Raw genomic sequence first — 27,210 nt, 5'->3', positions numbered from 1 at the left:
ATCTGGATAGTCTATCAATACCTACTATTCCTAAAAAAGCAAAAAGGTCCCTGGACGTAGATTTAACAAAAAAGAAAGTATAGAGGCTATTGATAATTTAGCAGCAGGTTGCACACCCGGGCCTTAACATAGACTTTTACAAGAAATTTGGAAGGAAAACTTGTTTTACCAATTTTAGATAGGTTTAAAGAAGCTTTTTAAAATTGTGTGTTCCTATAGCCTAAAAAATGCTCTAATTATGTTACTTCCTAAGCCTAATAAAATGCACACCCTATGGCTGAGGTACTTATTAATTTTTTAGTTTCCAATGCTGTTTATATTCAAATATACACTTGCCCTCACCACCTCTACACTTTGTTTTAGCAATCGAGCCATTTGCAATAGCTGTAAGCTGTAAGCTCTCATTGTAATATTCCGTACATTAGATTAAATACTATAGATATTTCTATTTCTTTGTACACAGATGACGTTGTTTTATACTTGACAAATTTGGCTCATTCTATTCCTTCTCTAATACAACTCTTATAACGTCTATGGTTATAAAGTTAATAATTCTAAATCATGTATTATTTTATTGAATAAGGATGATTTAATGCAGTAGACTCCTTCACCTTTTTGGGAATTAAAATCACAGCTATTATAGATTCTATATCTTCTGCAAAATATCAGCATCTTTTAATTAATATCTCCAAATTCATTGATAGATCTAAAAGTTTACACGTCACTAATTGGTCGTATAAATACAATAAAAATGAGTCTTTAACCTAAAATATTATACTTTTTTCAAAACATCCTACTGTGCCCTCAACCCTCCGTTTTTACATCACTTTTGAAATTTACTGATTTCATTTGGAACAAAAAAACGTGCTCACGTTCGTTTGTCATAATTACAATTACCTTAAAATAGAGGTTGTCTCCAATTTCATAATTTACAATGAAACTATTGAGCAGCACAACTGCAAAATATTTGACATTATTTCTCTTTTGAAACCCATTCATCTTGGCTGGACATTGAATATCTTTTTAGAAAGACAAAATGACCCTATAATCTTTATTCTTTATCTTTATATTTATTTGACAAAACTTTCAGAAAAAAGCAAAGATGTTGTATCTACTAACTCTATTCTCATTAATACAATAAAAGAATGGTGTGCGGTGCATATGTACAATGTTTCGGGCCAATATTGTGAAACGAAAGTTTTAAACCAGACAGATCGGATGCAGGATTTAAGCTATGGTATGATAAAAGTTCAAAACGATTTTCATAGACAATAACTTGTTCTTTTCAGAGGTTGCAGCACACCTTAATATCTCCATAAAACACACTTCTTTAAATTCTTTCAATTTAGGAGCTATGCTTCTTTTTATCAAGGTAACAAGCTTACAAAACCTTTTGGCTCCTTATGAAAACTTATTATAATCTCGGTGTTTTATAAATGGTTAGAATCATATTCTAAAGACTCATAAGAATCTAAATTGATTTCCTGAAAAGAAGATTTAAAAATGAATTTTTTTTTTTCTCGGACAAATGGGAAGAAGGATGTGCGAAAGCTCCAGCACAAACTATTAGCAGCAATCTAAAATGTATACAATACAACTGCATTATGAAGATGTATTTTACCCCATTAAGTTAAAAAACCCAGTTAAAACACCCCAGACACTTGCATTAAATGCTCTGGTGATAAGAGGTACACTTTTGCACTCTATATGGAATTGTTCACAGGTACAGAAGTTTTGGAAAGAGGTTGTAATGCTTATTTTTAAGCTGTTATCTGTAAATCTTCCAACAAAAACAGAAATGTTTATCTTGGGAATTATTCCTGAGAATATTGTATACAGTAGCAGCACTCTAAAACTTATCAAAACATGTATACTTCAAGCAAAGAGTCTAATAGCTATGTATTGTAGGAAAGTTGAAAAAAGTTTACGTATGTAACCCTAGTTCCCTGAGGGAACAAGACGCTGCTTTGAAATGCTTTGGGAATGTGCCCGAGTGTTCATGCTCTAAAATAATGTGTAATCAGTCGAAAAATGGCCACTGGCCATCATAGGCGGGGTGATGTCACGACCAGGAAGTATAAAACGCACATGGAGAGAAGCCAGCACCAGCTTCTGTGAACACAGCCGGTTCAATTTCTCCTTGTATGCCTGAAACAGAGGATAGAATGCCTGTAACCTTACAGGTTGTGGGACAACCAAGGGCACCTTGGGCATGTAATCCATTCTGTGGTACAAAAAGGCACTGGCCATACCTGGAGTAAACACTAGGAAGGAGTGGGCCACAGAAAGGGCCTGCAGGTCTCCTACTCTTTTGAGAGAGCAAATGGCCAACAAGAATGTGGTCTTGATGGAAAGATGCCAGGTCCCACCCAGGCACTCTAGGTCGTACCGGAGGCCTCAACCTCCAGGTGGTACAAAGAAAAAACGCATCACAATAGGGTCTCTGCCCAGAGATTGCCCTGCTAAGGGGGCATGATACGGAAAAAGGTTGGACGGAGCCAACCTTTTGGAGAACTGTCTTTGGAGAAATCCAGCACTAGACCAAACAGGCCATGGACTGGATCCATCTGCGGCATTAGACCTCCTCGAGGAGGGAGCTCTGGAGTGGGAAATGGTCTCTACCACCTTGGTGGAGAGGCCAGTACTCCGGAGCTGTGCCACAGCCACAGCCTCCACAACTCCGGGCGAGAGCAAGGCCAAACTGAGAAACCCGATACTGGTAAGCTTCGGCCCCCGAAAGCGAACCTCAGGAACTTCCTGTGAGAAGGAAGGATGGATACAAAGTACAAAATCCTTTAGATCTACCGTGACAAACCAGTCCTCGGATTTGAGGCTCTCAGTTGGTCCTGCGACACATCTGGCAGAGCTTTCCAGTCTGGAGCCTCAAAAGAGGCGGCGACTTCTCCTGGACCACTACGAGAACGGGTGGAGACCAAGGACGATGCTTGCTGGAGCTGGCCATACCCTGAAAACGGGGCAGAGGAGACCCGAACTAAATCGAATAACCTTGCTTTACAGTGCACAGGACCCACTGAGACACATCTGGAAGAGCTTTCCAAGCTGCCAGAAAGTGCCTTAGGGTTTTGCCAGGTGGAAACCGAAGAGAAAACTCACTGGAGCTGGCCATGCCCTGAAGACCCATGGGTGGCAGGGTTAACGGAACAGGTCCCTGGGGGGGTGGGGCAGGGCGGGCACCAGATACAGCGGTGCAACAGGCCCCTTCACAGCTGGCGCCCAAGAAAGTCCCGTGTCAGGCCGCCGCTGTTCCTGAAGCTAGTGGGGCGTCCAGCAGTACGGCCTGTCTCTATCAGAATTTCTGACAGAGTGAGCCACAGGTGCCTCTCTGTAGACACCAGGGCAGCCATAGCCTGGCCAATTTCTTTGGTCTCTTTGGTGGCTCTAAGAGCCAGATCTGCCATGCAGCGGAGCTCGTTAACATGGCCACCCGGGGCACCTCCCACATCCAGCTCATTCTGCAGTTCAGCCTTATACGCCTGTAACACCGCTATTGTGTGCAGGGATGCAGCAGCTTGACCTGCTAAAACATAAGCTTTACCCATGAGCATCAAAGAATTACGTAGGGGCTTCATAGGTAGTATCGGAGTCTTAAGGGAGGAGGCGATCCAGGGAAAGAAATAGCTGGCAAGCGTCTCTTTAACCCTCGGTATCGCACCATACCCATGTTCTTTCTACCCCATGACTTGAATATACACAGTCGAGCTGGGGTATAGGGGTGGGCCAAAAAGACTTAGCCCATGATCTGTACACCTTGGGAAAGAATGGGAGACCCCGATGTGGAGGTTGCAACACTGGTGTCAGAAAGCGCTCATCTTATTTACTGGATAAAGGGATGAAACCGCCTAAGTTATATATTTTTTTCGAGCTTGGCAACGCCAGGGGTCACAACCTCCATAAGCTCCTTGCGTGACTCAATTTTGCTGTATTATATGGACATAATTAATTTCTCAATAAACAAACTTTTAAAAAATAATTTTAATACATTAGTGATATGATTAAATAGATGAAAAAGAGAGTAAACTTTAAGGTTTAAAAAATAATAATACAATGCTGCTCTTGCAGCTTCTCATCCATACCTTTGAAGTTGGGTCTAATTCTGGCATCGTAGCCCGAGGTCCTTCCCATGAGCTTGTCCAAAAAGTCTGAGGGAGACATGGGGACGGCTCTACCCCGAGGACTTTCAGGGTCTTTTGTGGCCACCAGACTGAGAGAGAGAGAGAGAGAGAGAGAGAGAGAGAGATTAAAAAAAATGAGCTCAGACAGTCACTGAGGCTACAAATAGGAAGAGCTGCACTAATATCATCTGACATCATAATTCAAATTCAGGTTTACTCAGAGAAATGCAGGAGAGGCATTGCTCCAGGCTCAGCACTCCGATTTACTCACGGAAAGATGAAATATCTACCAAGTCCATTTGCAGAATGACACACCCTGCCATGAGAGGGGCTTCTAAGAAATACATCTGTACAAAAAAATCTAGAGGCTCCTAAAATTTCTAAAGGAGTCTGTAGGAAAGTTATGTCTGTTATGCAGATTAACTCTGTATCAAAAGTTTAATGTGTTGTAGTGGGAAGTGTTTGTCAATCAATTTGTCTTCAGGACAATTCAAAAAATCTTTTTTGTAGACCACTTTTAACATGGATATTGTCCCAAAGCAGCTTTACAGAGAAAAAGAGGTTATGAGGTGGCATCAATAGTCCCCTTGCATAGCAATACAGCACTCCCAGGGTTCCTGCCATTTCTGCAATGTGTCCTAGAAGTCTTCTTTTCGAAGTGCATCAAGCACATTCTGCGATTCGCACTGGATTTTTACAATGGTGTCAAGGGTGCATTTAAGCTGCATTTTCATGGTCGGGAGGAGGACAAAGTCAAAATCTGGTAGGGTGGGTGTGTAAGAGAGATTATGTAGAATCTTCTCTGACTCTCATCATGCACAAGTTCGACATTTTCGAGGGTTGAGCAAGTTGAATGTCTACCTGATCTTCATCTTCCAGTGATGTTCTTCTACTCTTGAATCGCATGTGCCACTCAAAACACCTCAAACGGCCATATGTCATATTAAACGTATGTTGCTTCAAATGTCTCTTTGGAAGATTTGCTCAGTTTCATGCATAAATTCATGTTTGCTCTTAGTTCTAACTTGCTGTCCATGATGAAAAGGCCAGAATAGCACTAGTTACACCATTAGTCTCAAATCTTTTTGATACTACCTCATACAATAGAATATATTATTACCTATAAGTTTATCCCTAACGAGTGAGCCAGTGGTGACTGTAGCAAGGAAAAATACCCTGAGATGACATTAGGAAGAAACCTTGAGAGGAATCAGACTCAAAAGGAAACTCATCTTCATTATCGAATGTCCATTCATTATATTTCAACCATTGTTAAGGTGTGCCATGAATTGTTTCCCTTTTCTTGAACCCATAGACCCCAAACCTGTTCCAGCTTGACAACTGGCACAAAGCCAGCTCCATGAAAAAAAGCCAGCGCCATACTCCTTTGGGATAAATGTAAATGCTGACTGCACCCCAGGTCTCGTCACCTCACCTACATCAGTACCTGACTTCACTAACCCTTTTGAAATGAATCTCACACAAATCTTCACAAGCACACTTCAGAATCTAGTGAAATGTATTCTCAGAAGAATGGAGCTTATTATAACAGGAAATTTGGACTAAATGTGTAATGGATGTTTATAAAGGTTTTATCTATAAGACTGTTTTGAAAGCTATAGTTTTTTATTTTTGTTGTCTTCTCAATCAAGCTTTATGGAAGCTGACATTCAGGGTCTTTTGATCACTTTTATGACTGCTTCTATAGACTGTTCTTTTCACTGACTTCTTAAAGCTCTACTATTCAGTTCTAAATACAGGCAAATAAAAGGTCAAGTAGGTTTGTGTGTGTGTGTGTGTGTGTGTGTGTGTGTGTGTGTGCTTTCACTGTGTGTTCTTATCATTCCGTCTGCCTAAATGACTGTAATTATCTCAGGGGTGTATTTTAGCTTGCGATAACAAGCCTGGAGCACAGAGGAGCTCCAGTGACAGACAGGAGATAGACGAGCGAAGGATGGCTGGGCTTCGTGCCAGCTCTTTCAGACCAGGAGTGAATGACTGAGTCGATCCCAAGCTGTAATGACTGTTTATACCTCTCTGATTGCCCCTCTGTCGTACACACAGCATGGCTCTGTGTGTGCGTGTGTGTGTGTGTGTGTGTGTGTGTGTGTGTGTGTGTGGGGGGGGTTGCAGTGCTGTCAGTCTTATTTATAATGCTCTGGTGTATGACAGCTGCTTTTAAATCCCTTCCATTCTTTCAAAAGACGCTTTATATCTGGCATGTTGCTACAGCTCCAGGCGGAATAATAATAAAAAACCCTGCAAATCCAAAAGAACTGACTTTAATTCAATGAATTTCTGCAAAAAGTTGTCAATCAGCCAAGGCATGACCACTGCCTTTGCTTCCATAATCTTAAAGCTAGAACTAGAATAACGTATCTGTAATGTGCTATCTGGGTCATGGCACCAGATAGCTAAAAATTTGTATTCATGACACAACTTTTATTTACACTCGCTTTATGTTGATTTGCGTGATTAGACTTTTTTTCCCCCTATAAATTCAGACTTTTTTCACCAATCCAGTGGAGAGATGGGAGAAGAAGAATTTGGTATAAAATGTAAAATGAAATATAAATGTATTTAGAGCAGTGGTGGACAGTAACAAAGTAAATGTAATTGGTTAATATACTTAAGTAGCTTTTTTGCGTATCTGTAATTTACTTAAGTATTTTTGTTTGGGGAGCTTTTACTTTAACTTCACCACATTTCAAAGTAAAAAAAAATCTTTTCATTTCATTTATGAGCGGATAAACACTTAACTGGTCAAACACATAACAAGCCACCAATCAGGGTTGAGCATACACTCTGTTTTGAACTTGTTTTGATAGCTGCTTGGCAGTGGCGGATTTAGGCAGAGGTGACATGGGCAGCCACCTAGGGTGGCATCTTTCCTGGGGGGTGGGAAAGTGGCTATACGGGGCATCCACACACACACAAAAAAAAAAAACCCGGTCGGGCACCCACCACCCAGAGAAGATCCCTCACTTATACACTCAGAAGAAAGAGGCAGGTTGGGTGATGTCACCTCAGCCCTCAGGGTTTCCACTGGAAGAACTGACAAGACCTGGATTGACGTCACATTAGTAAGGAGAGCTGAATCCAAATTAAAATAATGGATGAAGAAATAGCTTTAAACCATCAGGAGCCCAATACAAAAAAAAAAGAAGGAAGAAGTATGGAAGGAAACATGTAAAAGAAAAAGGTATGTGCGCTGCTCTATCATTCATCTCGTTATGAGGATAACAAAGGCTAATGCATTTAATGAAATAGGTTAATAACTGTATCTCACTTAGGTTATGCCGTGTTGCCTGCTAATTTATAGTATGTAGTTTATCATAATGTGTGTAGCAACAAAAAACAATTATAACCTCACTAGTCTAGTTGAATTGTAGTTAAACAGCACTTGTTCATTTGGTTATATGTAATTAAGGTGATGTCAGAAAGGTTTTCTTTGATCTTTGATTGTACTGAAAATGTTCTGAAATGAAAGGAGAAAGAGTCAGAAAGGAGAATCTCCAGTGCAAATTTTATATATATATATATATATATATATATATATATATATATATATATATATATATATATATATAAGGATATTGATGTTGTATGAATCTTATGGCTACAATTAGACAAGGAGTAGTTTGGCTCTTGGATCTGAGAGCTTGATCAATTATGCGCAATGACGTATTTAATTGTGCAATAAATGCATTTCGGGTGATATTTGGCATGAAATTAAGCTCAGAAGTGTAACCAAATTTGTGAGAGAAACACTATGTAAAGTATGTATGTTGGGAATAATTTTATATATATTCATTGACAAAAATATATTAAAACGTGAGTCAGTGATTCTGGTAGAGTTAAGGCAAGCAGAAAAGGCCTTGATGGCTCTATTGGCCATCCACAGGTTAAACATAACCCTAATCTACAGCAAGCAGCACTGAAGCAAGGCCGGGAATATATTGAAGCACTTTAACCACTAGGACAATGAACTTTTCGTTTTTTATTTTCACAGCACATCATACGGTGTATTGGGTGTGCATGAGTCAGGAATATGCCTCGAGCTCCTGCATCTCCCATCAGTCCCTGCATGTCATATGACCTTGTCAAATGACACTGATTTCTTGCATTTAAGTCTTAGGCCTGAGGGTCTAGGAGGGTGAGTGACTTCCTCAGCAGGGCAAGGAGGCAGGACAAAATACGCTTAAGAAAGGCTAAAAGAAAAAAGAAAAAAAACAAAGAACATAACATGAATCATGGAACTGAACAGTGAGGAACAGTGAGGAACGTCAGCACTGCCTTTTTACTCCCTAAGTGGAATTATAGAGCTGCATGGGGAAGGAACGACTTCCTCAGTCTGTCAGTGGAACAGGGCAGTGACAGCAGCCTGTCACTAAAGCTGCTCCTCTGCCTGGAGATGATGCTGTGCAGTGGATTTTCCATGATTGACAGGAGCCTGCTAAGAGCCTATCTCTCTGCCACTGATGTCAGACCGAGCCTGCCTTCTTCACCAGTTTGTCCAGACCTGATCTTCCTTCTTTTTAATGCTGCCTCCCCAGCACACCGCCACATAGAAGAGGACACAACAGTCTGATAGTCATAGACTCCGGTTGAGGCCTGGGACTCCTGAAGTGTAGTTTTGAGGTGTATGTGGATGAATGGCCTCATATGGTGTAGCAGCACCCACTCTATAGTCTTCATTATGTGTGACATCAGGGCGACTGGCATCAAGTCATTCAGCTCGCCAGGGTGTGCTTTCTTTTAAACTGGGATGATGCAGGATGTTTTCCACAGCCGAGAGACCCCGTCCAGTTCCAGGCTTAGGTTAAAGATGTGCTGTAGAGGGTAGAGGGAATGTGCAAGCCTTTATTAGTCATGGAGATGCTTCATCTGGGACAGCTGCCTTGCTGGGATGAAGCCTCAGATCTCTGCACACTTGAGCTGCTGTCATTGTGGGTGGAGGGACACTCTCCCCTGTGCTACGATTAGTTCCAGGGGGTAGAGAGAGTGCAGAAGTGTGGGTAGGGGTGCAGTGTACTAAGGCGTGAATGAGATGGGTTGGTCAAACCTGTTAAAGAAGTTGGTCAGCTGGTTAACTCTACCCACATCTCCTTCAATGATGTGACCCTGTTTTAAGCTGCACCCAGTGATTATGATTATCCTGTCCCACACCTACTTTAAAAGGTCTTGTTTTCCCAGTGCAGGCAGCAGGGTGGTGCTGTATGTGTTCTTTACATTGGCATTCAGTAAATTAGTCCTATTTCCCCTGGTGTTACAGTCTACATACTGGGAGAAAGCAGGTAGTGTTGTGTCCAAAGTAACATGATTAAAGTCCCCAGAGATTAACGCAAGCGCCATGTGGTGGTGTGTTTGTAATCTTGCAACAGCAGAATAGATGATGTCAGATGCAACCTTTGAAAACAATAGTTCAAACTCTCTGGGCAAGAAATAGGTACAGAAACTTACAGCCAGAAGTTTAATATCCCTGCAGCAGTTGGAGATTTTAATGCTCACATGACCAGGATTACACCATCTCTTGTTCACATAAATAGTGAGTCCTCCTCCCATCTGCTTTCCAGAGGCTTTAGTGTCTCTGTCTGCTCTGACTGTGCTGAAGCCCTGTAGTGCCATATTAGCATTCGGAATGTTAGACGTCAACCACGTTGCACAGAAATGAGATGATTTTAGATTTTTTTCACCCGTCACAGTCAGTTCATAGATGTTGTTTGGTAGTGAGTTTATATCGCCACTTCTTCGCTAGCCACTTAGCCTTTAGCTTAATGCCAGCGCTGCAGCCTTGATACAGCCTCCTCACCTAGTCAGGTAAACGGGGAACCACACCGGCAGGGGAAATTTTTAGAGCAAGTAGTTGAATCCTCGAATAAATGAATTTCAGCTTGTGAAAATTCATATACAAAGGATAGATAATTAGATGCAACAAAAGCACAAAAGAAAAGAAGAGAAAAAAAAAAACTAAAAAAGAAAGAGCAAGGCACACACGGAGCTGCTGGAAAGGCTGAAACTCACTGCAGCGCTGGAAATCTGATCGTCAAAAATAACAGACTTCAGCAGTGAATTGGAATCTGGGGTTCACAGTGACATGATCATGAAATAGAAATGCAGTGTCTGGTGGGTAATGTAGTCTCTGTAAATAATTCTATCACTCACTGATATTTAGTTTATAAATCTACGTATATATACACAAGGTGGTATCAAAAAGTTCCGAAACTAGTGTAAGACAGATCCGTTCACTTTCACCAAATGTTTTTCCCCAGATGCCTTGAAACCTGACAGCAGAACTCGCTATGGTCAGTCAGGCCCCTGGGGATGAATTCTCGATGCACATTGTAGTAAATGTTGAAAAAGATGATCATTCACTTGGTCGAGCTGCAGACCTGCCTCGCCTTTTTCGGTCATGGAGATGATGGGCTTTGTCATTGTGAAGACTGTTGCTTCATCTCAGGGTCGTACCTGTACACCCGTTTCGTCACGGGGAATGATCCTCAGCATGCTGACGGAGTTCTTCCACGCGGTGTTCCTTCTGCTCCTGTCTCAGCAGCATGGGGACGAACTTGGGAACAGCATAGCGCATGTTTGAATCGCATTGTTTCGTAGGACACTGACAATAGCAGCAATATTATGGATTATTCTCAGACGATAATCATGTTTAAGTTGCTGAATGGTTTTGACATTTGAGGGTTGAGCTTGCTGAAGGTCTTCCTGATCTCTCGACATCTCCAAGTGGAGTTCTTCCACTCTTGAAGCAAGCGTGCAGTCTATTTGCTGTCTATGATGAAATTGCAGACATAGTCAGAATTGCACCAGTTGCACAGGACCCAAGTTACATAGGACAATGTCTTTTGGCACTGACTTATGAAGGTCGGTGCTCTCTGTGACTGTGCATGCAGCATTGTGCTGCCATCTGTGGGTGTGTTACAAAACTAGTCACAATGTTTTGATACCACCTTGTAATGTGAAAGAATTTTAAAGGTAGACATTCCAATTTATATCTATTTATTTCTGTGAAGCTGCTTTGTGAGAAGGTTTACTATTAAAAGTATGTCAGCTGATAAATTAAAAACTAGAATGCCATTAGCATAAATGCTAACTAACTGAAATGTGTAATTAATTTGCAGTATTTCTTTATTTTACTATTTCATTATTTTTTTTGTCCTGATCTAATTACTCTACTTTTCTTGAAAGCCTTCACAGGTCGTTTTATTTAACAAGCACCTCAATGCCAGATAAACGCATGTGGACACACACACACACACACACACACACACACACACACACACACACACACACACACACACAGGCAGTCTAAATCAAGCCAGCCGCCATGGCAACCAGCAGCCTATGTCAGAGCAGTGGGTGAGGTGGTGTTAATGGTCAATTTGCAGCTGATTGAAAAGGACTGAAAGCTCAGTGTGTGTGTGTGTGTGTGTGTGTGTGTCTGTGTGTGGACTACTTTGCACAGTTAAAAGAGATCAACAAATATGTTTTTGGAATTTTCAGACCTTTCTTGTAAAATCTGAAGCTTCTGTACTGTACTGCACTGACACTGGAGACTCCTTCCATAAATATTCAACAAACAACCTCCTTTACTATCTCAGATTACACACATTCTTTAGCCTCTGTGATACGAGTGCCTCAGAATAAGATGTTGCTATGGAAATAACACATTAGACCAAGCACTCTAACATTGACCTCTTCTACTTCTGACCAATCAGAATCCAGAACTTTGGCAATTTGACATCTATTAAACAATACAGTTGTGTTCAAAATTATTCAACCCCCAATGCTGTAAATGGTTTTAGGGAATTTAGTGTACATTTGTAATAGTATTCAGAATGAAATCCTACAAGGACTTCTTAAAGAACCATATGCAACTAAAATGACATCAATTAGTTTTGTAATACAGTAGTAAATGTTTCTTTTGTGAATTCTTCATTGACATAATTATTCAACCCCTTAAAGACTACCACTCTGAAGAACAGAGGTTCAATGAAGTGTTTTCAATCAGGTATTGAAAACACCTGTGGATATCAGGGAGCAGCAATAAAGCCTAATAAGCACCAATTAGGCAGCTTTAAAATGACTGTGATACTCAGCTCCTTCTAGACATTTACTGGTGTGGTTACAAACATGGTGAGGTCAAGAGAATGGTCCAGGAAGACAAGAGAACAGGTGATTACTCTTCACAGGAAGGGCAATGGCTATAAGAAGATTGCAAAGATGTTAAACATACCAAGAGACACCATAGGAAGCATCATTCGCAAATTCAAGGCAAAGGGCACTGTTGAAACGCTACCTGGTCGTGGCAGAAAGAAGATGCTGACTTCGACTGCTGTGCGCTACCTAAAGCGTAGAGTGGAGAAAAGTCCCCGTGTGACTGCTGAGGAACTGAGAAAAGATTTGTCAGATGTGGGTACTGAAGTTTCTGCTCAGACAATACGGCGCACCCTGCGTAATGAAGGCCTCCATGCCAGAACTCCCAGGCGCACCTTGCTGTCCCCAAAGAATAAGAAGAGTCGACTGCAGTATGCCAAAAGTCATGTGGACAAACCACAGAAGTTTTGGGATAGTGTTCTGTGGACTGATGAAACAAAATTAGAACTGTTTGGGCCCATGGATCAACGCTATGTTTGGAGGAGGAAGAACAAGGCCTATGAAGAAAAGAACACCTTGCCTACTGTGAAGCATGGCGGGGGGTCAATCATGCTTTGGGGCTGTTTTGCTTCTGCAGGTACTGGGAAGCTTCAGCGTGTGCAAGGTACCATGAATTCTCTTCAGTACCAGGAGATATTGGATGACAATGTGATGCAGTCCGTCACAAACCTGAGGCTTGGAAGGCGTTGGACCTTTCAACAGGACAATGATCCCAAGCATACCTCCAAGTCCACTAGAGCATGGTTGCAGATTAAAGGCTGGAACATTTTGAAGTGGCCATCGCAGTCACCAGACTTAAATCCGATTGAGAACCTCTGGTGGGACTTAAAGAAAGCAGTTTCAGTGCGCAAGCCTAAGAATGTGACTGAACTGGAGGCTTTTGCCCATGATGAATGGCGAAGATACCCGTAGATCGCTGCAAGACACTTGTGTCAAGCTATGCTTCACGTTTAAAAGCTGTTATAAATGTAAAAGGATGTTGTACTAAGTACTAAGATTGAATGTCACTTGGGGGTTGAATAAAACTGATAATGATGTGAGCTCAGAAAAGACATTTGTGGTTATTTCATTATAAATGTTATGTTATATTTGTCTGACCTACACGTGCCTCTTTGATTTAATTGTAAGCAGGATGACTGAATGATCATAATCAATGTCAAACCGACCAAAACAATCAATTTCAGTGGGGGTTGAATAATTTTGAACACAACTGTATATACATGAAGCACCATCTGTTACATCATACAATAAAATACAATTATAATCCATAGGCAGGAAAAAAGACATACAAAGATATACATTTATAAAAATATACAAAATGACAATTGTGCAAATGCAAATAAAAGCTACTCCTTGCTCAGCTCAGATCTTTTCAGCTTGCTTAGTAAACAGCTCTAAATCCAGAGTTCAAAACCTCACTGTGTTTTCAGATTTCAGTTGATATTTAGTCATGATTTTTGAAAGTGTCCAACATTCGGATAACTTCGAGGTTTATTTTTTTGAAAATTTGGTGGATGTAAACATTAGAAAAAACAAAGAAGATATTTATAAATTTGATTTCCTGTTATTGGTAGGGAAAGTGGTAAATCATGGGTAAAAACTTTGGATTTGAAGGTCATGAGTTTAAATTCCTGCAACATCGCTTTTGAGCACTTGATCAAGGCCCTGAACCCTCAGTATATATATACATTATATAATTGTAAATTGCATATGAAAAATGCCCTAATGTTTTTTCTGACCTCCAATCATTCGGTGCTTCACCGAGTCCCTGATGCACTCACATATACAAGCGTCTGCATGTGTTTAAATCAAAATAGGTCTTTTTTAAAAACAATGAGAACAAACCCTGGAGCAGAATCACTGTTGCCTGACCTCAGTGCTTGTCTATTAATCCACCCCTAACCTCCTCCCTCGGTCTATCCCTCCATCCTTCCATCACCCTGAGCATTGTGGCTAATGCAGCCTGGCAGCTAAAGCAACGAAAGACCAGGAAAACACTTTCTAGATTAAAACCTGCACGGTCTGTGTCTGTGTGTGTAGCAGTACATCAATATCACATATGATTGAACTGTAGACAGCAGATTTCTCCAAAAATATAATTTTCACTCTTCTCTAAAAATGAATGTGTTGTTGTTATGTGAAAGTCAAATTTGTATCTCAGACTAAACGTTTCTAGCATTCAAAACGTCAGCACATAGACAAACACTTGTGGACACCTGACCATAAGTTATATGCTTCCTGAACATTGCATTCCACATTTAATCCCTATTTCCTGTTATAATGAGCTCCAATCTTCTGGGAAAATGTTTCACTAGATTTTGTGGAGATTTGTGTGAGATTCCTTCAGTCACATGTGTGTTAGTAAAGTCAAGTACTGATGTAGGTGAGGTGAGGAGATCTGGGGTGCAGTCAGCATGAACAATTCATCCCAAAGGTGTGCAGGATTGGAGCTCTATAGCAAGAGATCTTTCACTCCAAGCCATGTAAAGCAGATCTTCATGAAGCTGGCTTTGTGCACAGTGGCGTTGTCATGCTGGAACAGGTTTTAGTCTCCTAGTTTAAGGTAAAATGTCAAGGTACTGCAAACAAAGATCTGATACAATTGTGTGCCTCCAGCTTTGTTGGAAAAGGTTGGGAAAGAACTCAGAAAACCACACAGACAATCCCATGAGAAACACACACACACACACACACACACACACACACACACACACACACACACGGGACTCAGCTGTGAAACATTTCTTAGTGTGTGTTTTGCACATCTCAGTGTGTGTATTGCTGGACAAACCCACACTCATTTTCAGGATGACACACACGAAAATCACATGGTTCCCCCAGTGGGCATGAAGTCACTTTGAAAAACAAACACCAAATTCTGCTTTGAATCAGTATCTGCATGCACACACAGAGATTAGCAATTCAATCAGCGACATGTTTCCGGATTGTTTGTTTTAACAAACTAAACACAAAGAGATTGAATCACACACACACACACATACACACACACACACACCATTCTCATATACTAAATGTTGACATGTTATAACTATGGATTCCATAAGTACTGCCATCTTTTCATTCATTGTAAACATATTTCAATTCACTGAAGTGCTATATAGAGTGCATAAGTATTCACCCCCTTGAACCTTGTCATGTTAAAACACACTGCGCTTAAAGAGAGTGCTGTTTGGAAACAATGTTCGAAGGCAGCGTTTTCCAGGAACATTTCTTAGAAAGTATGTTGTTTGAAATCTGTGTTTTAGGATATTGTTGGTTGGTTGGTTGGTGAGGGTTTGGTTTCAGATGAGATGCTGTGGTTTGAAGGGGTTGTTTCGCCACTCACTTTCTACAGTCAATTCCACTGCATGAGGACACTGTAAACTGGTTTAATTTAGCACACCGTGTAGAAGATTAGTATTAACATGGTTCCTAATTGAAGTCACGCAAGCATGACAGCACACATCACATTACAGTGACATTGCTTCATCTGCAAGACTGGCATCAAACATGTCTATCAAATTCCTGTATATGTGGCTGCAATGGCCCTCACATATCAAATGCATATCCACCAGATTTCCTCCATTAAACTAATCTCTTTTTGTGTGTGTGTGTGTGTGTGTGTGTGTGTGAGAGAGAGAGATTGTGGACAATATACAGGCATAGGTGTTTTGGATCAATGTCGACAGCCCAGATGAATTTCCCACACATCAATACACTCCACCAGCACCTCATCAGATCGTCCAGTAATTACATAACAATCAAGTTGACCACCATACCTACACACACTTGTCCCTCCCTTGCTAATAAAAGCAAGTGCTTGGACTCTTTAGATTGCTGCATTGTTTATACCTGGCAACTGTTTTCCCAAAAACGTCTAGGTTCATATACAGTGAGGAAAATAAGTATTTGAACACCCAGCTATTTTGCAAGTTCTCCCACTTAGAAATCATGGAGGGGTCTGAAATTGTCATCGTAGGTGCATGACCACTGTGAGAGACATAATCTAAAAAAAAAATCCAGGAATCACAATGTATGATTTTTAAACTATTTATTTGTATGATACAGCTCCAAATTAGTATTTGAACACCTGTCTATCAGCTAGAATTCTGCCCCTTAAAGACCTGTTAGTCTGCCTTTAAAATGTCCACCTCCACTACATTTATTATCCTAAATTAGATGCACCTGTTTGAGGTCGTTAGCTGCATAAAGACACCTGTCCACCCCATACAATCAGTAGGAATCCAACTACTAACATGGCCAAGACCAAAGAGCTGTCCAAAGACACTAGAGACAAAATTGTACACCTCCACAAGGCTGGAAAGGGCTACGGGGAAATTGCCAAGCAGCATGGTGAAAAAAGGTCCACTGTTGGAGCAATCATTAGAAAATGGAAGAAGCTAAACATGACTGTTAATCTCCCTCGGACTGGCGCTCCATGCAAGATCTCACCTCGTGGGGTCTCAATGATCCTAAGGAAGGTGAGAAATCAGCCAAGAATTACACGGGAGGAGCTGGTAAATGACCTGAAAAGAGCTGGAACCACCATTTCCAAGGTTACTGTTGGTAATACACTAAGACGTCATGGTTTGAAATCATGCATGGCACGGGAGGTTCCCCTGCTTAAACCAGCACATGTCCAGGTACGTCTTAAGTTTGCCAATGACCATTTGGATGATCCAGAGGAGTCATGGGAGAAAGTCATGTGGTCAGATGAGACCAAAATAGAACTTTTGGGTCATAATTCCACTAAACGTGTTTGGAGGAAGAAGAATGATGAGTACCATCCAAGAACACCATCCCTACTGTGAAGCATGGGGTGGTAGCATCATGCTTTGGGGTGTTTTTCTGCACATGGGACAGGGCGACTGCACTGTATTAAGGAGAGGATGACCGGGCCATGTATTTTGGGGAACAACCTCCTTCCCTCAGTTAGAGCATTGAAGATGGGTCGAGGCTGGGTCTTCCAACATGACAATGACCCGAAGCACACAGCCAGGATAACCAAGGAGTGGCTCTGTAATAAGCATATCAAGGTTCTGGCGTGGCCTAGCCAGTTTCCAGACCTAAACCCAATAAAGAATCTTTGGAGGGAGCTCAAAATCTGTGTTTCTCAGCGACAGGCCAGAAACCTGACTGATCTAGAGAAGATCTGTGTGGAGGAGTGGGCCAAAATCCCTCCTGCAGTGTGTGCAAACCTGGTGAAAAACTACAGGAAACGTTTGACCTCTGTAATTGCAAACAAAGGCTACTGTACCAAATATTAACATTGACTTTCTCAGGTGTTCAAATACTTATTTGCAGCTGTATCATACAAATAAATAGTTAAAAAATCATACATTGTGATTTCTGGATTTTTTTTTTTTAGATTATGTCTCACAGTGGACATGCACCTACGATGACAATTTCAGACCCCTCCATGATTTCTAAGTGGGAGAACTTGCAAAATAGCAGCGTGTTCAAATATTTATTTTCCTCACTGTATGTATTATATACATACACTCTCTCTACACTCTTTTCTCTCTCTCTTGTCTGTCTGTCTGTCTCTCTCTTTTCTCTCTCTCTTGTCTCTCTGTCTGTTTCATTCTCTCTCTTCTCTCTCTCTCTTTTTCTCTCTCTTGTCTGTCTGTCTGTCTGTCTGTCTGTCTCTCTCTCTTTTATCTCTCTCTTGTCTGTCTGTCTTATTCTCTCTCTTCTCTCTCTTTTCTCCCTCTCTTGTCTGTCTCTTTTTTCTCTCTCTTGTCTGTCTGTCTCTCTCTCTCTCTCTCTCTCTTTTCTCTCTCTCTCTTGTCTGTCTGTCTGTCTCTCTCTCTCGCTCTCTCTCTCTCTCTCTCTCTCTCTTTTCTCTCTCTCTCTTGTCTGGCTGTGTCTCTCTTTTCTCTCTATTTCTCTCTCTCTCTTGTCTGTCTGTCTGTCTGTCTGTCTGTCTGTCTGTCTCTCTCTCTCTTTTCTCTCTCTCTCTTGTGTGTCTGTCTGTCTGTCTCGCTCTCTTGTCTCTCTCTCTCTCTCTCTCTCTCTCTCTCTCTCTCTCTCTCTCTCTGTCTGTTTCATTCTCTCTTCTCTCTCTCTCTTTTTCTCTCTCTTGTCTGTCTGTCTGTCTGTCTGTCTCTCTCTCTTTTATCTCTCTTGTCTGTCTGTCTTATTCTCTCTCTCTCTCTCTCTTTTCTCCCTCTCTTGTCTGTCTCTTTTTTCTCTCTCTTGTCTGTCTGTCTCTCTCTCTTTTCTCTCTCTCTTTCCTCACTCTCTTGTCTGTCTGTCTGTCTCTCTCTCTCTCTCGCTCTCTCTCTCTCTCTCTCTCTCTCTTTTCTCTCTCTCTCTCTTGTCTGGCTGTGTCTCTTTTCTCTCTCTATTTCTCTCTCTCTTGTCTGTCTGTCTGTCTGTCTGTCTGTCTGTCTGTCTGTCTCTCTCTCTCTCTGTCTGTCTGTCTCTCTCTCTCTCTCTCTCTCTCTCTCTCTCTCTCTCTCTCTCTTGTCTGTCGGTCTGTCTCTCTTTTCTCTCTCTATCTTGTCTGTCTGTCTGTCTCTCTCTCTTTTCTGTCCGTCCGTCCGCTCGTCCCTCCAGGCAGTTACTAAAGATGAACAAGGCTGAAGGTAATCTTTCAACTCTCGGATTGGTAGAAACCTTGCAGCCTTGTTTTAAGCTGTTTTTTCAGAAACTCGCAAAACCTTAACAATGGCATAAAGAACAATTCATTCATACGTTTTCGCCCCTTTTGACTTTCTTATGCTTTATTATTGTGCATTAATTAAACACGGAGCAAGTACCACATCTCCAAACAGCATTTAAGTAATAAAAACCCGCTGTGGATCTTTAAAGGAAATCTTTGCAGACTTTATTAACTGCTCGCTCTCGGATCCTAATGAGACTCCAAATGATGTTTCATTAAAAAGCAGAAGCACCCGGAGGTCAAACCCGTTAAGCCTGTAGAAGATAAAGGACTCTGAGGATGCTAGTTTAAAGTGGACCACGTGAATATGCGATGTGTCTAAAAGTGGCTAATTAAAGCGATAAGGATTTGGGGTATTACGGTTAGATTAGTGTGAAGTGTTCTGATGAAATTTAAGTCGATTCCAACTGTCATTTTTCTAGACATTTTAGAAGCAAAAACACCTCTCAAGTCACTTGGGTAGATTTTAGTGTGTTTAAAATTATTTAAAGGAAAATTCCAGAAATCTAGGAAGTGTTGTACAGTAGTGCTTACGATAGAGGAAGAGGATGCAAGTGCTGGGTGAGAACATTTATTTTAGAGATACCAAATTTTTTTTCCTATGAAGAACCAACAATCTTGACTGGGGGCCATGTAAACTAAATATTGCATTATATCAGACATTAGTTTTTAATTGTAAAAGTTGCCATTGTTCATTTCATTTATAACTTCATATTATTTTTTTACTTAAAAAAAAAAATTGGGAAAAGAATTGGTCTTTACATTACAGTGCAATGAAATTCTTTCCTTACATATCCCAAAAATGTTGGGAAGCTGGGGTCAGAGCACGGCTTCAGCAATGTTAAAAAAGTCTCTGGAGCACTGAGGGGTTAAGGGGCTTGTTGAGCCCCAAGACCTCAGGCACCTCAGGCCTCCACACCTTACCTACATCAGTACCTGTCATTACCAACGCTCTAGTGGCTGAACCAATCTCCATAAAGTCTAGTGGAACATCATCCCAGAAGAGTGGAGCTTATAAAGAACAGCAAATGGTGACTAAATGTGTAATATTTAATTAAAAACAACAACAACAACAACAACAACAACAACAACAACAAAGCACATACCATTCTTATGGTCAGGTGTCTACAAACTTTTTAATACCATACCATATGAAATCACACTAATACAAAGCATCAAAACATCCGTCATTTTTGTTATTTTATTTATTTATCGATTTAAAAACATTTATGATATTGAATGTGATGAAACCACTTGCTACTGCTGAGGATGTTTTCCACATAAACAGACTGATAATTCATTTGATTACTGAATAGTGATCACCATGGAGACGGCTTTGGACTGCAGTTAATGCAAACCGTTTAGCACTCAAGTCTCTACCAAAAAAACAAGAAACAAACCACACAACAGAGCAACAAACAAGCATTGAAAAGGGAACTTAAATATCCAAAGAGCTCACGAGACTCAGGTGCAAATAATAGGTGCTAATGAGAGCTTTAAGAACACTCTGGTGACATCTAGTGAAGAAAAACTCAAAACCAATAAGCCAAAAATCTAGGCTACAGTACGCTACGCAGTATCTACGCTGATCCAAATACATTTAAAACGTTTTCGTTTAACAACGCTCCGCATCCACACTATCGATTTCAATCGTTCCCCAATAGTTGCTCATCATAGTCTAAAAAATGCAACATAGTTTACACAGTCTCAGTGTGTACGGAAGAACAAAAAATATGTGTTTTCAAATGACACCATATTAGTGTGGACCTGCCCCAAGCCAGAAACCACCCAGATCCTCACTATATTTTCACCCGAAGTGTATCTGGAAAGCTGCTCTTGAAAAATAAAATACGGATTTACTTTATTCCTTTACTTCACTGTGAATTTATATAATAAAGAAAACCAAACCAAAACAAGAAAAAGAACATCAAAGTGCTCTTAAAATGTGTGTGTGTGTGTGTGTGTGTGTGTGTGTGTGTGTGTGTGTGTGTGTGTGTATTCTAACACATTAGTCGCTCTGACTCACTTTCTTCACAGGCCATAATTCAAACATTGGTTTATAGAAATCTCACCAAGTGTCTCAGCAGAATAAACGAGCGAGACCTGCGAAGGGTTGATTTCAGAGCTAATTACAAATTAATAAAAAAATCATGCTGCAGTTTAGGACTCGTTGATTATTATACGTCGTTCGTAAAAACCTTTGCTTCGAAATCAAACACTGTTTTTCTAAACCCATTAATGCAAAATGAACTGGTGTCAGGTATGAAGAATAACATACTCCATGTTGTGTTGTTGCAGGACAATCGTCAGTCACAGGGTGCCGTCATGAAGCAGAAGCTCCTCTCACACATATATATTATACTATTTATACAATTAGATAGATAAATATTAATAATAATCATTAGAAGAAGAGGCTGAAGAGGAGGAAGGAGAGGAAGAGGGGGGAAGCAGAAGAAGAAGAAAGAGAAAAAAAATGAGAGAATGGAAAAAAAAAGGGAAAAGAAGAGAAGGAAAAAGATGAGAAGAAAGAAAAGAAAGAAGCGGAAGATGAGGAGGAAGAAGGAAGGAAGAAGAAGATGGAAAAGAGGGAAAGGAATAGAAAAAAGGAGGTAGAAGAAAAAGGAGAAGAAGAAGAAGAGAAGCAAATAGTACTACTACTACAATAAATAGACAAATCTTCTTGAATAATATGCACATATCATACATGAATGTATTCCTGTATTAGAGCTTGACGTGTTGAGTCAAAGTGCAGTGTAAGTGTGTGTGTGTGTGTGTGTGTCCTACCATCAAGTCAAATAGCCCAGTGTGTGACAGATTGTGACAGTCATCACACACACACTGAGACATACATGGAGGTGGAAGCGAAATGGTTTGGGGTTGTTTTGGAGCAGGGAAGTTTGGAGACTTATTCCGGAAAGTGAAAATAGCCAACATGGCAACCATTCCATACGTCAACCATCAAGCAGTTCCATCTGAACTGCGGCTCATTGGAACCGACTTTACCGTACAACAAGACGATGAGCAGAAGCGTACGTACAAGATCTTTAAGCGTTATTTAGAGAGCAGACAGACGTCTGGAGTGATATTTATCATAGTATGACCTGTCCAGTCACTGCACCTCAATCCTATTGAACTGCTCTGGAATGAACTGGATCACAAAGAAATCTTGAACTAGTGAAGAGCATCTTTGGTGAGTTTTACAAGAGACACGTACTGTATTTCTACACACAAAGTATGAATGTTTGGAGAAACAAACTGTCCAGATGAGCATGTAAAGCTGTTCTTCATGCTGAGGGAGGGTTTTTCAATAAAAAAATAGAGTGAAACATCTGGACATTTATAGATTTGTTACATATTTTTATGGAGCTCGTTCTGAATGTTATAAAGTACTGATACTGTAGACTCCTTCCATAATTCACATTAATTTTTTTTTTTTTTTTTTGAAAGAACAGGAATTACCCAGAATCAGAATCCAGAATTTCACAAAACATTAGTACTATATTAATGATAAAGTTTGTATTTTGTAATATATTTACTGATACAAGAAATAATGCAGTACCAAGTGTTTAGGGCACAAAGTGAAATTCTGAGAATTCTGAGTGAAGGTGACGAGCAGAAGCTCAGGGATTTATGAAAAAGACATTCAAATCCAGCTTAGTGCGGATTCTGTGTGTGTGTGTGTGTGTGTGTGTGTGTGTGTGTGTGTGTCACAGGAGCCAACACACTCTGACACGTTCACATGGCCTGAGTGAAAGCTGTCACGTCAACCTCCTCTCCTGCAGAACATTATCATCCCCTGGGTGTGAGTATAATGTATGTGCTTTCACATAGATTTTTTGGCGTCTATTAATTGCTTTCTCTTTACAGCAAAATCATTAAAGTAAATTTTAAGTAAATTTTGGATCCCAAATTTCAACACAAGAAAACAAAAAATTCCAGTGGATTTCATTTGTACAGAATTTCAACTGTAAAGTTTGACAATAAACAGCTTTACAGAAATGAAGAGTATTAGATGTCGTTCCTGAAGGTCGTCATTTCCAGAGCATCCTCAGAGAAATGCTTCAACTAAAATGCGAATGAATCATTTACATTTACATGAACAGCATTTAGCAGGTGCCTGAATCCAGAGCGAAATACCAAAGTTACTTAGTATGTATTAATGAATACATCAACACTGGTTCACTAGGTTGCAATCTAAGGCAATGTCCAAACCAATATGTTTTGTGTTAGTGAGTGAATAAGTGAGTGTGTGTGAGTAAATGAGTGAGTGTGTGAGTAAGTGAGTACATGAGTAAATGAGTGAGTGTGTGAGTGAGTGTGTGAGAGAATAAATGTGTGAGTGTTTGAGTGAGTGTGTGAGTAAGTATCTGATTGAGTGAGTGTGTGAGTGAGTGAATAAGTGAGTGAGTGTGAGTAAATGAGTGTGTGAGTAAGTGAGTGTGAGTGTGTGTGAGAAAATGAGTTAGTGTGAGTAAGTAAGTGTATGATTGAGTAAATTATGGTCTAAGTAAATGAGTGAGTGTGAGTGAGTATCTCAGTAAGATTGTGAGTGAGTGAATGAGTGTGAGTAAATTAGTGTTTAAGTGTGAAAGAGTGTGTGTGTTTAAGTGAGCGAATGAATGTGTTTGAATGAGTGAATAAATGTGAGTGTTTAAGTAAATGCATGAATGTGTGTGTGTTTGAGTAAAATAAATAATGGGTAAATGTTTGAGATAGTGAATGAATGTGTGTGTTTGAGTGAGTGAATGAATGTGTGAGTGTTTGAGTGCATAAATGAATGTGAGTGTTTGAGTGAGTAAATGAATGTGTGTTTGAGTGAGTGAATGAATGTGTGTTTGAGTAAGTGAATGAATGTGAGTGTTTGAGTGAGTGAATGAATGTGAGTGTTTGAGTGAGTGAATGAATGTGTGTTTGAGTGAGTGAATGAATGAGTGTTTAAATGAGTGAATGAATGTGAGTGTTTGAGTGAGTGAATGAATGTGAGTGTTTGAGTGAGTAAATGAATGTGAGTGTTTGAGTGAGTAAATGAATGTGTGTGTTTGAGTGAGTGAATGAATGTGAGTGTTTGAGTGAGTGAATGAATGTGTGTTTGAGTGAGTAAATGAATGTGAGTGTTTGAGTGAGTGAATGAATGTGAGTGTTTGAGTGAGTGAATGAATGTGAGTGTTTGAGTGAGTAAATGAATGTGAGTGTTTGAGTGAGTAAATGAATGTGTGTGTGTTTGAGTGAGTAAATGAATGTGTGTTTGAGTGAGTGAATGAATGTGTGTGTTTGAGTGAGTGAATGAATGTGTGTGTTTGAGTGAGTGAATGAATGTGAGTAAATGAATGTGAGTGTTTGAGTGAGTAAATGAATGTGAGTGTTTGAGTGAGTGAATGAATGTGAGTGTTTGAGTGAGTAAATGAATGTGTGTGTTTGAGTGAGTAAATGAATGTGAGTGTTTGAGTGAGTGAATGAATGTGTGAGTGTTTGAGTGAGTGAATGAATGTGTGTGTTTGAGTGAGTGAATGAATGTGAGTGTTTAAATGAGTGAATGAATGTGTGAGTGTTTGAGTGAGTGAATGAATGTGTGAGTGTTTGAGTGAGTAAATGAATGTGAGTGTTTGAGTGAGTGAATGAATGTGAGTGTTTGAGTGAGTAAATGAATGTGAGTGTTTGAGTGAGTGAATGAATGTGAGTGTTTGAGTGAGTGAATGAATGTGTGTGTTTGAGTGAGTAAATGAATGTGAGTGTTTGAGTGAGTAAATGAATGTGTGTGTTTGAGTGAGTGAATGAATGTGTGAGTGTTTGAGTGAGTAAATGAATGTGAGTGTTTGAGTGAGTGAATGAATGTGTGAGTGTTTGAGTGAGTAAATGAATGTGAGTGTTTGAGTGAGTAAATGAATGTGTGTGTTTGAGTGAGTGAATGAATGTGTGTGTTTGAGTGAGTGAATGAATGTGTGAGTGTTTGAGTGAGTAAATGAATGTGTGTGTTTGAGTGAGTGAATGAATGTGTGTGAGTGAGTGAATGAATGTGTGAGTGTTTGAGTGAGTGAGGGTGTAAGTGAGTAAGTGAATGACTTATTGTGTGAGTGAGTGAGTGAGTGAATGAGTGAGTGAGTGAGTGAGACAGAGAAAGAATTTGTGATTAAATTAGGGCTTAAAAGGTAGATTTGTCTTTGACTGGCTGTGTTGTTGCTGCTGCATGACTGCAATCCAGTCGCGCTGTCACACTAGCACACACACACACACACACACACACACACACACACACACACGCAAGTGCGACACGTGACGCAATCTGGCGAGAAGCGAGGAAGCTGTCAGAGTGTCTAAAAGGAGACAGGCACTGAGACAGGACGTCTTTACACTCCTGAGTTTCCGCCTCGGTGCTCCGTGAGTCTGTCTCGAGTGAAATCATTAAAATAAAGAGGAAAGGAAACATCTCAACCTGAACCTGTTGCTGCAGTGTGGATCAGAACCAAATTCCAAGATCAATGACATGGATCTGATGCTGTAACTGGGAATTTATCACTAATATATACTTTTTATCTCCAAAAGTTTGTGGACAGAGATGTAAAGAGTCCCTGAAAATCCTACTTGAGTATAAATATGTATAGATAAGTAGAGATACCTGATTCCAAAACATTACATGTTCTAATATGACTTCACTAAAAGCACAGGACACGTGTTAGTAAAAAGCAAAAAACAGTTGTTTTGTGAGGTTTTATTTCCTAAAATACAAATCAGATTGTACACCTCAACACTGCAATGACCATCAACACAACATCCTCTTTAACATGCCTTAATGAAACCGAGATCAAACAAGTCGCTCAAGAAAAAGGATAAAGTATAAAGTGATCTTTTAGAAAGAGGATCTTTAATTAACAAATAAAAATGACAGGATCATGTCACAAAGGACAAGAACCATCAGTATTCAATTGACAAATCAAATTTGATGCTTTTAGATAAACGTAAAAGCAAAAATTTTGAGGTGGCTGTGACTTGATGAAGCTCTCAGTCTCTCAGAAGACGATATTTTTTTTTGAAAAGTTGGTTTGCAAGCTTTTGAAATTGAGCTCTTTTTGGACCGAAAATGAGGCCATTGGTGCTAAAAAGTCGCTCACAGCTCAAATATTTGACACCACTGACACCTAAACATAAGTTTTATTGTCTGCTTTTTCAGAACCCCATTCCACATTTAGTTCCTATCTTCCACTCTTCTGGGAAGATGTTTCCCAAGATTTTGTGGAGATTTTTTTTACATTTATTCTGCAACAAGGTTAGTTAGTCAGGTATTAATGGAGGTGAGGTGAGGAGGCCTGCGGTTCAGAGCTCTATAGCAGGACATCTTCCACTCCAACCCATGTAAAGCATATCTTCATGAAGCTGGATTTGATTCTAATTGTAATTTGGATTCAAATATTTAATACACAACTAAATTTTTATATTTAAGGGCCTTACAGTTATATAATTCATACAACTGAGCAGGTGCGGGTTAATCATCCTGGGATCTGAACTTACGACCTTCTGATAAACACCCTAACCGCTGATCTACCACCACCCCAGCATTGTAATTTCGATGCAGTACCAAAGGAGTGACCTTTAGCCGTGTCTTGGCTAAAAATACTGTTTACTGGCGGAGGAGAGGAACACGTCGCTTTTAGAATAAACACCTGATGACAGACTGAGCTGTGTGGTGACCTTAAACACACACACACACACACATACACACACACACACGTGCACAGGTTATTCGAGGTGGTGAGTGAATGTGGTATCTGTGTTAAGTTCAGTGCGTGAGTGTAATTACTCTCGCTTCTGTCTTTCACTGAAACACATCAGTAATGCAGCACATGAACGATTCATCACACACTGCTTCACGCATCGTCATTATCATCCCTCTTTCTGTAATTAGAGTTTCATCTTACAACCCCCTTCTCGGTTCAGGCCAAGGAGTCACACACACACACACACACACACACACACACACACACACACACACACACACACACAGCTATTAAATAACAAATAAAGGACGGCTCGTTGTCTTTCTACAGTAGATGTCTAACCATTTATCTGTTTGTCTGTTTGTCTGTCTGTCTGTCTGTCTGTCTAAATGTCTGATTTCTCCCTAAATGTCTGCCTACTGGTCTTATTGTTTTTTTTTTTATCAGTCTGTCTGCACATCTCCCTGTCTGTCTGTCTACACATACGTTTATCTATCTATCTATCTATCTATCTATCTATCTATCTATCTAT

The 27,210-nt window shown here is 40.2% G+C and overlaps 1 protein-coding gene across 1 annotated transcript in view; it reads right to left on the bottom strand.

Moving 5' to 3' along the window:
• The window catches only part of glra3 (glycine receptor, alpha 3), a 79,081-nt gene that overhangs the window by 50,003 nt on the left and 1,868 nt on the right, over nucleotides 1-27,210 (bottom strand). The window contains exon 2 of the mRNA XM_046862597.1: nucleotides 4,095-4,222. Coding sequence (XP_046718553.1) covers nucleotides 4,095-4,222 — 128 coding nt within the window. The remainder of the gene's footprint in view (nucleotides 1-4,094; nucleotides 4,223-27,210) is intronic.

Source organism: Silurus meridionalis, chromosome 2, assembly GCF_014805685.1.
Source record: "Silurus meridionalis isolate SWU-2019-XX chromosome 2, ASM1480568v1, whole genome shotgun sequence".
NCBI classification, from domain to species: Eukaryota; Metazoa; Chordata; class Actinopteri; order Siluriformes; family Siluridae; genus Silurus; species Silurus meridionalis.
The sequence above is the reverse complement of the archived record's forward strand: the minus strand, read 5'-3'. Positions and strand labels throughout refer to the sequence as shown.